Source organism: Nicrophorus vespilloides, unplaced genomic scaffold (assembly GCF_001412225.1).
Source record: "Nicrophorus vespilloides isolate i.1.1-1 unplaced genomic scaffold, Nicve_v1.0, whole genome shotgun sequence".
Taxonomy (NCBI): domain Eukaryota; kingdom Metazoa; phylum Arthropoda; class Insecta; order Coleoptera; family Silphidae; genus Nicrophorus; species Nicrophorus vespilloides.
The window spans coordinates 2,897-20,629 of record NW_017099518.1 but is presented as its reverse complement, the minus strand read 5'-3'; the positions used below and the strand labels follow the sequence as shown (position 1 = coordinate 20,629).

The 17,733-nt window shown below is 31.4% G+C and overlaps 1 protein-coding gene across 1 annotated transcript; it reads left to right on the top strand.

The window, feature by feature from the left end:
- Nucleotides 1-183: 183 nt before the first annotated feature.
- On the top strand, nucleotides 184-17,233 carry LOC108564628 (stress response protein NST1-like). The gene is made up of 5 exons (XM_017923725.1): nucleotides 184-660; nucleotides 13,731-13,839; nucleotides 13,933-14,073; nucleotides 16,780-16,854; nucleotides 17,085-17,233. The coding sequence occupies exons 1-5, from the start codon at nucleotides 302-304 to the stop codon at nucleotides 17,208-17,210; spliced, it is 810 nt and encodes a 269-aa protein (XP_017779214.1). The 5' UTR covers nucleotides 184-301; the 3' UTR covers nucleotides 17,211-17,233.
- Nucleotides 17,234-17,733: the final 500 nt, after the last annotated feature.

Sequence of the window (17,733 nt, the reverse complement as noted above, 5' to 3'; positions counted from 1 at the left end):
ACGTCAAAATTCGTAGTCGTGTGTTGATGTAATGTCTATTAATATTGATAACACGTTGTACGTAGGTCAACATGATCAGTATCAGCGTGGTGTTCGTGCAGTGAACACGTACGAGGCCCGAAACGAGAAGTAGGTGCAAACCGCGAACGAAGCTCTCAAAACCTAGAGAAGAGGATTGGTGATGTGGTGCTAAAGCTACGCCGCTGCACAAAGGAATTTAACTGACCGGACTGCCACCCTCTTTTAAATATTGTTATCGTTGTATTCATCAGAAGGGATAATGCTGTGAAGTGGCGCGAAGATGACTGAGCTTATCATATCTAGGGGAGACACCTTTCCCAGATCGTACTTGGACCAATACAGAAACAGCCGGTCCTGCGACAATTACTATAGTGACCTGAAGACTAGCAAGAGTGATGAGTTAGTGCTTCAAGCCCCCGAAGACATCCCCATCGCTGCAGAAATCCATCACGGACACTCCGAGAATCTTCTGGACACCAACTGCATGTCGCCCACGGACTCCGATTACCTGGACAAGCAGCAGCAGCAGCAGGAGGCCGTCGCCGTTCCCAGAAGTCAACGGCGGAGGCCTCCTGTCTACGATCGGGTCGATCCAGAAGACAGCATCAGGGACATCGTCACAGACAATGACTTCTACAGGTAAACTTCTAAGGATAAATGTGTCAACAAACTTATAGAATTATAGAACAAAGGCTTCCGTAATTGAAACAACATACAACAGATGATTATTCAATTAACATCCATCACAAGACTTATTAATAATCGATGTCTCCCACAAAAAACAACAACTATATTTATACAACTACTCTAAATACGCATAGTGATGTTAGCAGCCAGACATAAAATTGTCTGAGCCAAACTGAAATAACGATGTTACACTAAAAAGAATGAAAAAAATTGGCGCCACAATGAAATATCCCGACGGCTATGATTTTATTCCTAAACTTTGATTACATTGTATATTTATACTTATGTCATAATCCTAACACTGACTAACGTATTTAATCGTTAATTTATAACATTCGGTGCATTTATCGTTATGTGAAAATTGTTATTTTACACAGTTTATCGCAAAATACAAAAATAACTATAATTTATACCAGTGGTTTCCAAATTTTATGTAAATCCGTCCATCCATTTTTTTCATCAAATATGTCATGACTGTTTATGTTTGTAAATATTCAAAAATACATTTTTTTGGTAATAGTTGGCTGATAATAGTTTTGGTAATTTTGTTTCGAAAACACTCATCTACATTACGTAATCTAAATATCTAGTTGCATGGTTTTCTCTGAAACGTTTACTACAAGCAATTTTCAATTTCTAAAACTAACTAATTTTTAAAAAGATTAAGATATTAATAAGAAATAAAATAAACGATTTAGATCTAGGTTTCACAAATTTAATAGGTCATTCTTTATATAGTTCTAAAAGTTAATAATAAACTACTGATTAAATACTATTGATTATATATAAAATATATTTATTAAATGAATGAGACCATTGATAACTTGAACTCATTGAATTTACTCTGACCTATGCAAACTAATTGTGACTAATGAGTTAAAACTATACAAAAATCTCCTTGTTAATCGTGATAAGCAAATATCCAAAATTGTGCCTGTGATATTATTTATATAAAACTGTCCTAAATCAAATGTTATTTGTACAAGAAGTTAGAGTGAAAACTATAATATACTTTCAAAGCGTATTATAAGTGATAATTTTCGTTATTGATGTACGCGGCTTTCTTCGCAAACACAGAATCGAGATTTTGTGTGGAAATGAAACGCGACTATTGGGAAATTTACGTGTTCCTAACATGTTACAAGTATTTGCTTTCGAAGTACGAGAGGTGAAAATTTGCAAAAAGAAGTTTTCCTGCAATTACCCAGATAATTGCGGATTCCCACGACAATCTGAAGACATCCCGAACGGCGTCTTCAGAATGCGTTTAACGAAATCTCATTATGAGTATAAAAGTACTTGAATTGAGGAAAGTGTATTATTTTCTAATCGGGCGTAAAAAAACGGACGCGTTCTTGCATGATTAATCGTGTTAATACATCTGCAAATAGAGTAGAAAGAAAGTAATCTTGAAATATTCATGGAAATTGTTTTCCAATAACATACCACGTCGATCTCACCGTGTAATTTTGTACCCGAAAAGAAAAAAAATTAAAATTAATAACAGTTGTAATTATTGTGTCGCGATCGTGATGGAAGATTTTACGTTGTTGGAAAATGAACGTTCAATTTTCTTTGGGTTATTAAAGATTAATTGTTTTAGAACTTTTCATCAATCATCTAAACATATCTATGCGAGCGCACGTACTACGCTCGGGGGATAATTCGTATGGAAAGGCGCGATGATTGATCTAGCCAATTACAAGTGAAAAAGAAAACGCGTAAAGTCGCGGAATTTTTTGATTGCCCCCCCGCAAATTCGCAATCACTTTTGGATTCCATTAAATACTGTATTAAAAGTAGATGTAATGCATTAAATTACGCCTCGCGAAGGAAATCGTATTTAATCTAATTACGTTTTTATTGCTTTTTCTAATCACATTCATTAGTTTCTTCGCAGTATCTTTTCTTATATAAGTTTGCAGTTTAAAGTTATCGTAAATATTAAAGTTTGTTTGTTTCTAGTTAATTCTTTTTTCCTATTCACTTTTCTAATTAAAATCATTAGTTTCTATGAATATGTTGTTTAATTATTAAACTGGAATATATGGAAAAACGTAAAAGACAAATTGACTAGTTAATTTTACGTAATTGCTTTAAACCTTTTTTACGTAATTTGTAGTTTTAAGTAGTTGAAGATATGTGTGTAGAATATAATAAGTAACAACAGATTAGATCGAAGAACAGGAAACTGTAAGAAGAAATTCCCTGAAATCAAGCAGCGAGAAAATCCTAATAGGTCTACCAAGTAAGTGAAATCCTCGTAATTACGGTTTAAAAAAAAATGCAAATACTGCGAAATGAATGAAATTAAAGTAACCATTATTATATCAATTTACATAAGTGTTATTTCTTGTTCTGTTGTTGTGTAGGATGAAGTAAATCAAATTCGTAATGCGTCAAGTGGTTTAAATTATGGTTACATAAAAAAAAGAGGAGAATAAAATGTACATGCAGATGCGGAGATTGAGCGAAAGGGAAAGTCGAATTAAGTGCAGCGTTTTTGAAAGGTACTAATGGGATAAATCCACAAATGATTTAACAAAAAACATAACGAAAAGAAGAAGATGGAGTTGTTTATGTTTCTTGGTAACCAAGGCGATCAAAAAGTATTCTTTATTCGCCATGGTAACAGTTTAACCATGGTAACCATGATTCATTTCGAATAGTAGTAACTAGTAATTATATCTCTTCTCTTTCTCAGTGTTTCTTTTTTTTCTCTAAACAATTGCTCGGCTTGTAGAGAAAGACTCGATTGTTGTGATAAATGAAGGGAATCATGAATTGGAGCGTTGCCGAGAATGCAACGTACCAGCATCTATTAAAAACGATTTTCCCGACCATCGACAGCAGTTTTATTTTTATTGGTTCTTTAATTCGATCGGAAGGAATCGATGTAGCGATGTGGCAGCAAACCAAGACCAGAATCTGTTGCTAAGTGAGATTTTCATCGAATGCAGAGCTTCTTATAAACTATTGACGATTCGATTATGCAAGATGAATTTGTTAGCGGTGCATACACCGACCTTGACTTGACTTCGGACCAAATCATGAACTTCTGCAATGTTAATTTCTGTGTTCGGCGACCTTGGCCATGATTGCGCGGAATCTCGAGGGTTTTCTGCAATAATTGCTTGCTCGAGGGATGAAACTCGTTCCGTGTTATTTGTATGCACTTCTATATTTAGAAACAATCATAAAACTATTGTTTCACTTTACATATTTGCGTGGAGATGCTCGTTTTTTTTAAAATTATTTTATAGAAAAGAACGATTCGCGAATGTAACAAAAAAAAAACGTGGTTGTAAAGGACAAATAACGAGGAGAATGAAAGCAGCGGCACAAAGGATATTGCAGTCAGTGTGACGCATCCTTAGGGACGGATATAATGGAACAAGTTCTTCGAGAAAGCACGAGGAGGAAGTGGATCATCGCAGCAGGGATTTGTGTCAGATTCGTACTGCAGAATATTCGTGTTTCCTAGATGTTATCGAACTGCCCACGTGAATTCCGCATAAAGTGAGAATGTCGAACGAGTGTGTTATTACATATTCAAAGTCTACATGGTTTTAGTTACCTTTAAATAGGATCGATTAGTTCCTGATTGGAACGTAACAGATACTTTAGATAAAATAGGTTTGCGGTAATTACGTGTAGCATTTAGCTGGAAGCAACAAGTATCGATTTTTTTTCACCATCACCTACTTAATTTTAGAGTTGGACAATAGCACGTCTAGTAATCGTGTAATTTAAACCTTGAAATAGTTTATGGAATCATTTGATTTATATATAGATGTAATTGAAGTTGCAGCAACAAGTATCAATCTGACGTTTATTTTGTCAAGTGTTTGAAAGCTTGCACAGAAAACTTGACAAACGGAGTCGAAAACAAATGAACGAAAGATTGCAACGCCTGCACTAATTCTTGTTAAGATTTGGAATGTGTGTGTAGAGATGACGAAACTTTTTACTACAATGAGTGGACAAAATGAATCAATGAATCAAGATTGCGGCTGTCGTTCACTTAAACTCTTAAAATTAGAAAGCAAAAACGTTAATCATGTTTCTTCTTAGTTTATACTTTTGTTTTAATGCACTTAAATACAAGTAGCAATTGATTACTTGACGAAATCTTTCAAATTTGATTGTGTTAAATGTTACAAGTTGTTGTTTTTGAAGAAAGTGAGTGTTTTTTTTTGTATTCAGATGATAAATAAATGTGAAATCCGTGAGGAGAAACCGTTTCCACGTACTTAATTATTTATTATGATATCAGCTAGTATTTACATACGTCGTCTATTTGCTGCTGCAATTACACGCACATTAATTTATATAATTCCGAGCTAATTGCAGAAGAAAATTGGACGAAACCGCTGTTAAACGTTCGGCGAAGGAGGAGCGGTTTCGTTTGCCCTACAATCTTGATTGCTTTTTTTTTTCTTCTCATATATAATATAATTGTTTGAAACGAACCTCAAGATTTAAAGCAATCGAAGCTGTAACGCATTCTTGAATGTGTTTCAAGGCTGCATTAGTCAGGTTAGAGTGTGTGTGTGAGGTCTATTACATAAAGAGTTTTCTGCAGAGATGTGTCATAGCTTGTTTATAAATAAAACTTTCTATAATGTTTCGTATTGAATAATCAAACGAGAAATGAAAATAATCGTTTCTTGTTGCTCTTTGGAATCAAATGTACTTTGAGTTTTGCATTGTTACATTTTGGAGTGCGAATCACAACCAAATGGATGATACCAAAGCAATATATAAATATACGTTTTATGCCCTAAATGTCCAAGTTTCATATGCATCTTTTGGATCCATTCTATCAATTATAGTTTCTGAGAAAATTAATAAAATGTGAAAACTCTACTTTTCGAGCGCAAATTACAGCCAAATGGATGACACCACAACTTGTATTTCTTAAATATCCAAGTTTCTTGTTTTGTATTCGAATTTAAAGAACTGTGTTATTAAAAAAGGACAAATTCGATTGGAAGTTGTCTGCAGTTATTAATATTAACGATCCGTTAGTTCGTAAACATGTTTTGATGTATTCCAAATAGTATAATTGAATGCACATGGAAAGGGCTAACGACCTGAGCTCAGTCTTTCCGCTCTAATTAACCTAATCGTGGGTTGGGAACACTCGATGCGTCCGAAAAATAATAGTGAATCTTCTAATTGCGCCTTTCCCATTTATTTATTTACAAAGAAATGTTACATAAAATAATGATATCAAGGAGCGTTCGATCCTAAATATTTTTTAAGGTAAACTGTATCAAGTTGATTGCGACGTTAGAAAAGGCATCGTTCCACGAAAAGCTTTCTCGTTTCCTTCGCCAAACGAATTTCTCTGCAATTAGTGTCAAGTTCTCTGAAGCACTTTCAATCTTATCACACACACAAAACACATTAGTCGTCAAATCCTCCAAATTCAGTCAATTCGAATTTTACTTTCAGCCTACAATTTGTATGGAGTTTTGCAAATACTTGTGATCTAGAAATGAATACAACAAGAACAAAAATAACAACAAAAGCGAATGTGCGAATTGGGTCAGACATTGTTTTGGGTTTTGATGGAAACACAATCCGTTTATGCATCATCTATTGAACACCTTGTTTCTCTCTCCTACTTCTTCAGATCCGAGCAGAATGTGGGTTAGTTAATTAGTCGTTACGCAATTCCGCGCTCTTTAAAGGTCAACCCGCACGGTAATTAAAATTAATAATAATTTTCGTACGCGCCTTCGATCAGTCGTCCCGGCGACAACGAAAGAATGCGATCTCATTGAACTCGACCCAATTGATGTAGTAATCCAATTGAACGGAGAAGTCTTCTCTATGTTAGTGTTATTTTTGCAAATCAAGTGGGAACGATTTATATGCAGACAGGTGCAATAGAAAGTGGTTGAAGCAGGCGAGAATTGTATTATTTGCAAAACGATATCAAATCGTGCGAAAGGAACACGACCTCAGCCGCGTCTGGGATTGTAATCGATTCCTCCGGTTTGGAATTACTTTACTCTATTATGCAACGCTTTCTGTTGGGACTTTCAACAAATATTTAGCTAATTTAATATATCTGATAGCCAATCCAAATATTATTCAGCTTATCTAATCTACAAATATTTGCAAGAAAAAAATGATGTTTTCAGCTTTAATTGCACACATTTTCATTACACATTGCAAAACTAACTAAGAAAGTCTTACATTCTTCTATTCGCTTATTTAAAGTCTAGAAATAAGTTCGGAGGTGATGAACTTGAATTCCACACAAAAATAACTTCTTGGGTGTTCCGAAAACTCATTCGTTCGCTCACGTTCGCCCGCGCTTTCAAATACAGTAGTTTTGATGTCACGGAAGTAACTGTCTTCCGCTACAAATACGTATAGCGTGATGCTTCAGATGGAAATAGAAAACGAAATGTTCGCACTTGCTTTTCGGCCGGAAATCAGTCTATTTCGAATGCCGCTTGTTTAATCCATCTAAAAATAATAACAAATCATTGAAAAAAAAAAAACATAATCAAGTTCAAGTTATTTTTGACATTTAGTTCTTTATACGTTCAACTATATACGTCAATTTTGAAGTCAATTTGTTAATGACATTTGATAGATGTATTGATTTTAATGAAACGTTAATAAATTGTTTTATGTAAAAACAATAGATTCAAGTTGTCTACTAATTATTTTGACGTAATCTGACTTTAGTGGTTTACATAACAAAAGAACTATTGAGTATAGTACAAGAATGTCAATGTATACAAAATAAGCACATATAATTTAACTACTTGATTTTTCTTTGAGATCTGTTATATTAATTTTATATCAAACGTCAATTTTGACGTATTATTTCAACGTAACTTTGATATTTTGTTAATTAACATGAATAGATCAAAGTTGTCTATTACTTAATTTGACTTAAAACGTCAAATTTGACTTTAGTGGTTTACATAACAAAAGATCTATGTATACAAAATAAGCACATATAATTTAACTACTTGATTTTTCATTCAGATTTGTTGTATTAATTTTATATCAAACGTCAATTTGTCAAAAACAATTTAGATGTATTATTTCAAAGTAACTTTGATATTTTGTCAATTGAAATTAATAGATCAAAGTTCTCTGTCACTTAATTTGACTTAAAACGTCAAATTTGACTTTAGTAATTTACATAACAAAAGATCTATTGAATATAGTACAAGAATGTCAATGTATACAAAATAAGCACATATAATTTAACTACTTGATTTTTCATTCAGATTTGTTGTATCAATTTTATATCAAACGTCAATTTGTCAAAAACAATCCAGATGTATTATTTCAACGTAACTTTGATATTTTGTAATTTGAAATGAATAGATCAAAGTTATCTGTTACTTAATTTGACTTAAAACGTCAAATTTGACTTTAGTGGTTTACATAACAAAAAAACTATTGAATATAGTACAAGAATGTCAATGTATACAAAATAAGCACATATAATTTAACTAATTGATTTTTCATTGAGATCTGTTGTATTCATTTTATATCAAACGTCAATTTGTCAAAAACAATTTAGATGTATTATTTCAACGTAACTTTGATATTTTGTTAATTGACATGAATAGATCAAAGTTGTCTATTACTTAATTTGACTTAAAACGTCAAATTTGACTTTAGTGGTTTACATAACAAAATAACTATTGAATATAGTACAAAAACGTCAATGTATACAAAATAAGCACATATAATTTAACTAATTGATTTTTCATTGAGATTTGTTGTATTAATTTTATATCAAACGTCATTTTGTCAAAATCAATTTAGATATATTATTTCAACGTAACTTTGATATTTTGTTAATTGACATGAATAGATCAAAGTTGTCTATTACTTAATTTGAATGAAAACGTCAAATTTGACTTTAGTGGTTTACATAACAAAAGAACTATTGAATATAGTACAAGAATGTCAAACGTCAATTTTGACGTATTATTTCAACGTAACTTTGATATTTTGTAATTTGAAATGAATAGATCAAAGTTGTCTGTTACTTAATTTGACTTAAATCGTCAAATTTGATTTTAGTGGTTTACATAACAAAAGATCTATTGAATATAGTACAAGAATGTCAATGTATACAAAATAAGCACATATTGAATCTATTGACATAAAACGTCAAATTTGACTTTAGTGGTTTTTATCAAAGATTGTAGTTTAATTATTATGAGGAAAATCTTGTCCTTCGTTAGATCCAATAACTAATATTAAATAAATTGTGTGTTATTAAAAAAAAAAGAATATTCCATGCAAGCGAAATTTCACTCAATTGAAAATAATCTCACAATAATTAAAAATAATAAATCCTAATATACTATTTTCGACACGCGTTTCTTTTTTTTTGTGTTTTAGCTACTAAACGATTTCGTACACGAAATAGATTACAAAGTGCAAAGTTTAAAACAATCGTTTCTATCCCATTTTTTGAGCAGATAAATTTTGATAAGAAAAGAAATAAATGTAATTAGTAATTATATGTTTTCTAATCGAAACCGGAAATTATTAATAATAATACACGTACCTCGTTTGTACTTCTTTTTTTATTCTTATTCTCTCAGTAGGTCAAACCTTTGCTTACATCCTGCCCGGACGCCCATTCATCATCATAATAATATTATGAATCGTTATTAATAATAATATTTGCAGTGTTCGTTATTTATATACTCGCATAAATTTGCAAACGGTACATGAAAATCATGCATCTCTTGTTGGTAAAAGGTAGATACGTACGTTCATAACTCATCCATTTGCATTATTACGTAAAGCGCGGAGATTGTTCGCTTCCTGCAGACAAATAAACAAGCACTCGAGACTATCAGAAAAAAAAAAGTAAATAAGAAGTTGAAACTAATATTTGTAGAGGCAAATATTTACAGAACGCGCTCGCTTCATCCAACTTTTATATTTACCTTTTTTGCACGCTGTAAATCCATTAAACAAGTTTAAATAGATTAGCTTTAATCAAGCGATAATCAACGTAAAATCTATGTGCTGCGCCTTGGAAACACACGCACTTCAAAAGAAATTCCGATGGAGATGGATACGTCAAGTTCTTCAGAAAGGCCACTTGAGAATCGTTGAATCCGCTAGAAAAATGTTCCAAAGATCAAGTGGATTTTTATTCTCGTTACATACACATAAGTTTAATAATTGATGATTCATTATGTAATCTCATATAAAATATTACAGAAGGTAAACTAACATCAAATTAGCATTGATTAAATGACATAAGTCAATATCGATTTCGGGCATTGTTTTTAAACAAAACACTGTCGATGAGACATTTGTTTTTCTCGATGCAAATTTCACCTGACATTGACGTTTTGTTTATAATCCTCGCGCATATGGAATACAATTAAATAATATTGGCGCGGTTCTCATCTATAATTAATGACACACGAACGATTTAAAAGTACAAATATCTACGATGATCGAAGAATCGTTTTTGTTCATTTATCAACAATACAGTATTATTCATCGGATATGTTAAGCATTGAATTAGAACGCAGAAATTTCAACGTAATGACTAAAAAAGTCTGTTCAATAAATATTTGCTTTTCAGCGTCCATCGCTGAAAAATTCTCGGAATGCTGCCACTTGGCGGACATCTATAAATATATCAATGAATAATATCGCGTTTATACACCCATTTTTTTCACACATATCTGTAAATATTTAGCAAAAAAAATAAATATATATATTATGGCGTAAGCATGTTATAAATAAACATATTTAACCTATTTAATATTAGCAATATTGCTTGCTTCAATTGCAGGAAAAAGAAGCATAGCCGAAGAGAAATCTTCTTATATTAATTAATGAGAATCGCCCCTTTCTATTATTTGCATATTATTGTTACCGGTGCATATTTTTAGGATATTTTTGTGTATATTTTTGGTGTAAACTGTAAAATTTCGAGGTCATCCAGCCAGTGAAACGTTTAGGAACGTGAGAACACGCGAATTAATTTAATTTTGAGATGAAATTTTTGATTAAATTAACGCAAAGAAATGATGGAGAAAGATAATTGTTATTAGTTTTGACCCACAATTTAATTTTGTTGCTTTGTCTTTTTAACGCTTCCGATCTTGATGTGAATTTAATTGAAAATTATAGTATTTTTACTTATACTTAATTTAATTAACTAATTGGATTTTTTTTTATTCTCACAGTTTGTTTTTTTTTTGTCATGTTGGTTATTGTTTTATATTTACATCTAGTTATTTTTTAATTCGTTAAGTTTGTCTGTAAATTATTGATTTTAAAATTTCTGGGACAGGACAGAAACGGTGAAAAAGAACAAATGATTAAACAGAACATCGGAAAAAAATATTAAAATTATATAGATAACACATCTAAATACGTAAACATATAATGAATTTTATATTCAATCTTTGTCAATTCTTTGTCAGTTGTATTTTGCTTGAATTTTGATATTTTTTTCCGATGTTCTGTTTAGTCATTTGTTCTTTTTTAGTGCTGTCCTGTTTTGTCCGGCAGAAACACATCGGTTGAAATGATAATTTGGTATTTATTAATGTTTACAGACTAATTTTAATGTTTTTGTTTCATTATGAATATAAATTAAATCTAGTTATTTTTAGTTCATCAAGTTTTTCACTAAGTGGTATATAAAATCGAAATATTATTTTTGTTTTTAAATTAATTGAATATTTCAACTCAAGTAAATGCATTGCTTTTTAAATTATTTATTTATATATTGATTTTCATGTTTTTTTCTTTGTAGCTGACGTGTATCTAGTTATTTTTATTTATGAGGTTGGGCACCAGGTCAATTGTTTCTAATTTATTTTGAATTAACGTCAGACTTAAATCGAGTGTAATATTAATTGATTATCTTTGTTTCTGTTGCAGATTTGTGTTATTTTTGTGTATATTTTTGGTGTAAATTGTAAAATTTCGAGGTCATCGAGCCAATGAAACGTTTAGGAACGTGAGAACACGCGAATTAATTTAATTTTGAGAAGAAATTTTTGATTAAATTAACGCAAAGAAATGATGGAGAAAGATTATTGTTATTAGTTTTGACCCACAATTTAATTTTGTTGCTTTGTCTTTTTAACACTTCCGATCTTGATGTGAATTTAATTGAAAATTATAGTATTTTTACTTATATTTAAATTAATTACATAATTGGGTTTTTTTTTATTCTCACAGTTTATTTTTATTTGTCATGTTGTTTATTGTTTTATATTTACATCTAGTTATTTTTTTCATTCGTTAAGTTTGTCTGTAAATGTATTGATTTTAACATTTATGGGACATAGGATAGAAACGGTGAAAAATTACGCCAAAAAAGAACAAATGACTAAACAGAACATCGGAAAAAATATTAAAATTATATAGATAACACATCTAAATACGTAAACATATAATGAATTTTATATTCAATCTTCGTCAATTATTTATTTCTATTTTGCTTGAACTTTGATAATTTTTTCCGATGTTCTATTTTGTCACTATTCTTTTTTAGTGCTGTCCTGTTTTGTCCGGCAGAATCACATCGGTTGAAATGATAATTTGGTATTTATTAATGTTTACAGACTAATTTTAATGTTTTTGTTTCACTATGAATATAAATTAAATCTAGTTATTAATTTTTTTTCTGGTGGAAACCGGATTAGTTATTTTTAGTTCATCAAGTTTTTCACTAGGTGGTATATAAAATCGAAATATTATTTTTGTTTTTAAATTAATTGAATATTTCAACTCAAGTAAATCTATTGCTTTTTAAATTATATATTTATATATTGATTTTCATGTTTTTTTTTTGTAGCTGACGTGTATCTAGTTATTTTTATTTGTGAGGTTGGGCACCAGGTCAATTGTTTCTAATTTATTTTGAATTAACGTCAGACTTAAATCGAGTGAAATATTAATTGATTATTTTCTTTTCTTTTGCAGATTTGTGTTATTTTTGTGTATATTTTTGGTGTAAATTGTAAAATTTCGAGGTCATCGAGCAAATAAAACGTTTAGGAACGTGAGAACACGCGAATTAATTTTATTTTGAGAAGAAAACATTTTTTTTTTGATTAAATTAACGCAAAGAATTGGTGGAGAAATATTATTAGTTTTGACCCACAATTTAATTTTGTTGCTTTGTCTTTTTAACACTTCCGATCTTGATGTGAATTTAATTGAAAATTATAGTATTACTTATACTTAATTTAATTAACTAATTGGATATTTTTTATTCTCACAGTTTATTTTTATTTGCCATGTTGGTTATTGTTTTATATTTAAAACTAGTTATTTTTTCATTCGTTAAGTTTGTCTGTAAATGTATTGATTTTAACATTTCTGGGACATAGGACAGAAACGGTGAAAAAATACGCCAAAAAAGAACAAATGATTAAACAGAACACCGGAAAAAAATATTAAAATTATATAGATAACACATCTAAATACATAAATATATAATGAATTTTATATTCAATCTTCATCAATTGTTTATTTCTATTTTGCTTGAACTTTAATATTTTTTTCCGATGTTCTGTTTAGTCATTTGTTCTTTTTTAGTGCTGTCCTGTTTTGTCCAGCAGAAACACATCGGTTGAAATGATAATTTGGTATTTATTAATGTTTACAGACTAATTTTAATGTTTTTGTTTCATTATGAATATAAATTAAATCTAGTTATTAATTTTTTTTCTGGTGGAAACCGGATTAGTTATTTTTAGTTCATAAAGTTTTTCACTAAGTGGTATATAAAATGGAAATATTATTTGTGTTTTTAAATTAATTGAATATTTCAACTCAAGTAAATGTATTGCTTTTTAAATTATATATTTATATATTGATTTTCATGTTTTTTTTTCTTTGTAGCTGACGTGTATCTAGTTATTTTTATTTGTGAGGTTGGGCACCAGGTCAATTGTTTCTAATTTATTTTCAATCAACGTCAGACTTAAATCGAGTGAAATATTAATTGATTATCTTCGTTTCTGTTGCAGATTTGTGTTGTTCAAGAAGCACTACGACAAGTATCTGGATTTGTCGCAGAAGTACGAGGAGACGCGGAACATCGCGTACTACTTGGAGGAGAAATACCACGAAGTTAAGGTACCGTGACCGGAATGTTCTCTTCTTCTGATCGTAGTTCGACGTTCTTCATCAAGTAGCCCCGATTTAACGTTTGTTCTTTTCTTTTTGTAGACTGAGAGAGATTATTTGATCCAACAAAGGGAGCAACTGTCGCGGAAGCTGGAGTCGAACGAGTGTCTGCTTAAGGAGAAAGAAGACGAGGTGTTCGAGCAGACCGAGAAAGTCCTGTATTTGGATGAGCAATGCAACAAGGTATACACATATATATATAGATATAAGACAGTCTTAATTGGATCGGAAAACCACCAAATTCGGTTTAACCGTTCGATAAAATTAATTGCGATTAATTAAAGATGCGAGGAGCGTCTGATTTTTCGGCAATTTTCGAAATCGAATCCGGAAGCGAACGTGTAGCCGCGTATAAATCGAATACTTGTGCGAAATATTAAACAGTTGAAATATTAATTACATGAAATCGAGACGACTTGGATCTATCTAATAATAATAATATTACTTTCCGGTCGGTTGTGTTTCACGTGACCTAGAGCTTAATTGGAGTTTAAAAAATTCATGGAAAATTCGATTCGTGATCTTAACAATCGGAGCTTCATCTGCAGGTGAAAGGGGGCAGCGTGAATTTATCATCATCATCATCATAAAATATTCGAGAAAGTCTATAATTCGATTATGATTATTTTTTCTTCTTCTTCTCGCTGCGTTATTGTGTTTCCGAGTTCTAAAACTCGCAACGTGAATCGATTTAGAAGACGAAAATAACCGGCAATTAACGAACGATACATATCTTAAGACTATAATTAATTTAGCTCTGGTATTGTCTTTATTTATTGCTGATTTCAAAAGTGGAAGGTCGAAAAGATTAAATCTTCGGAGTAAAAATAAAAAAGAGCAAAGTTTCGTTGGCCAATTGCCCGAAAGAACTATGTTGAACAAAAAAAATTTAGATATATATATTTAAAAGAAAAATATAATACGTTTATATGCATATTTATATTTAAATATTGTTGCGTGACAACAAACGCTGGTCAATATATGCAAATAGCAATGTTTCAAATTGCAGCAAGGTCTGAACGATTTTTTTTTTCATAATCGAGACTAAATCTGTTACTATTTGGCAAAAACTCAACCTTGCGCTAGAAAATGTTACGTTTCTACATATTTATTTTTTTTAGTTTAAAAAGAACATATTGCACTCAGGGCTGTGCAGAGATGATGGCGAAATGAATTTCCCTTTTAGGAAACATCTTTTGAATTGCGTTTTGCAGTCCTTTTTGCTGCTCATCTCTCGCTCAGTCATTTCCTTTTCGCAGCGTCAATGGCGCTTCTTTGTGCATGTTGAAAATGTAAAACGACGACGGCGGACGTCGTCTTCCTGCGCTTCGAGCTATTCAAACAATATGAATAGCTGTTGCCTCTGGGACTTTGCTAATTGAATATCATACCATCATCATGTTGCTTACTTAGAGCGAGCCATTGCTCTAAGCGTTTAATTAGTTTTGTTTTCTTATTTCTTTTATTAATAATTATATGAAAAGGTAATTTTTTACTGTTATGTGTATTAAATTAAGTAATACAGGTGTTGTTCATCAAGGACCAATGATTATAAACGTCTAGTTATGTAGATTTATAGTCACAATACATATTTGCGTGACTCGCGAGGCCATTTTGCTAGTATTTACTTCCAAAGATTTCACTCTTCATTCCTAGTTTTTATTACGATTTATTTAAGACTAGAACCTTTTGATCACTAGATAATCAGTAACGTTAATCTCTAGATTCACAAATTAATTAGATTTTGTTTTATCACAACAATTAAATAAAATATTGATTATAGATTTTGATGAAAAAAAAATCAACGATAAAACGATGGTCGAGTTATTTTTAAGCACAATGGAATATTTGTTTTAAATCTGTATCATCGGAAATGTGTTAATTACATCAAACGTCCAATTAAAGAATTTAAGTAATAAATTTCGGTTTTTTTTAGAATTTACAACAGTTTCTCAATAGATTTTCTCTTGATCTAGTTTAAATTTTTTTGACCCAGACATAATTATTAATTGCTTTGTTTGAATATTTGAATGCAATCTAATAGTTTTTTTTTTGAACTAATTTATCTTAAATTAATGCACGTTAATTTGAATGACAAATTTGTTAAATTCGCTAGTTAAAAATGTTTATTGTTTTTTAGTATTTAGAAAATCTATACATAAGTTCATATTATAACATAAAAAAATTCAATTTTCACATTTCTATTGAATGCTATTATAAACTTAACATCATTTTGGAATGGAAATTATATTATAATTAATGATTAAAAACTAATAATATCAGTAATTAATTTTGAAGAAAATGAACACAAATTTTCTTCAAAATTAATTACTGATATTATTAGACGAATATCTCAAATTTCTTGTAATCATGCTGCAGCTTCCAATCAAACTCGTGACTCGGGTATAAAAATATGAGTAGAAAGAAGACCGTCGTTCATTAAAAAAATGATGTGTACTCTTCAGACAACCACAAATTTCAATTAAAACCTCACGTCCTAAATACGAATGTTAATAATCGAGTCCGGGCATAAAAGGAAACTCTCGCGAAAGTTCTCTATTTTAATGAATTTATGCGTTTCCATCGAATTACTACATTCAATTATTGGCCGGTTTCTCAGAAAACTGCAAACAAAGTATTGTTAACTTGTAAAGTTCTTACTTGTCCTGCATTGTTACGTGCGGATAATTGTAAATGGGGATTTGCTAATAAGGTATATCGGTTCTTCGGCGCGCGAACGTCGCATACAAATCGCTCAATATTTCAGCAATTTGCATGTCGAAAATGGGACGTTCAACCTTGCTTGATTATTGATGTTCGCGCGCTGAAAGCATTCATTTTTGCACTTGTGAATTGATTCTGAATTTTTGTTTCGTTTGTGTGTTTCAGTTGCGAATGGAAAAGGAGAAATACGTCCAGCAGAAATTGCAGATAGAGAAGGAGAGAGATGAAGCCCTGAGACTGGTAGGTTGATGCAGCCGAGCGATCGCCGCGTTCCGGTCTAGTGGTCATCCACTGAAGCCTTCCATTGCAGTCCTTTTATTTTTTTATTGTCGTCATTGTTATTATTTCTATGTTACTTTGTCTAGTTTTTGTTTCCTCTTTGCTATTGTTTCCAAATCAATTGGATGCGATGTGGTAAAGGTAAAGGGGATGGAAGAAAAGGAGGTCTTAACTAATCGATTTGATTGCAGCTGAAGGAGCAGGCCAGGGAATCCGAGTCGAACCGCAGAAAGTTGGAACGCGCCAGGCAGGAAGTGTTCAGGCACATGACCAAGATCAAGAACGAGAAGGAATCTCTGGAAAGGGAGGTGAGTTAACACGCACAAGAAATACGAAAACGGCAGGGCGCAACTTAAACCTTTCTGCTGTTAAACGAATTCCTACCTCCGATGAAACAACAATTATTTCGTATTTCGAAGACCGCAAACAACAACACAATCGTCCTTGGCTTTGAAGCATCTATTTTGATGTCGAAACGTGTACTCTTTGTCGAAGCAAATTGGAAACAACGAGCGGAACTAATCCAGAAAATATGTTAATCGATATTGAGCAATACTGTTACATCATTTTTCTCTCAGGTTTTTTTTTTTGTGTTGTTGTTGCCTCCATCTAGAAACTATAATACCAAATAAATCAAGAGTAGTTCTAACTTAAGAGGAACGAGGACGTGGCTCGCGGGTCACGAGTCCGTTGGCCATTTCGTCCTTCAAGTCTTAACCACTTGAATGTTGCGTACGCGTACGCACTGCAATAATTAAGCGTGATGGCTTCAATTAATCGCGGAAATTTTACATGTACATTACGCATTGAAAAGTTAAATTATTTTTCCCTCTCGGCGAT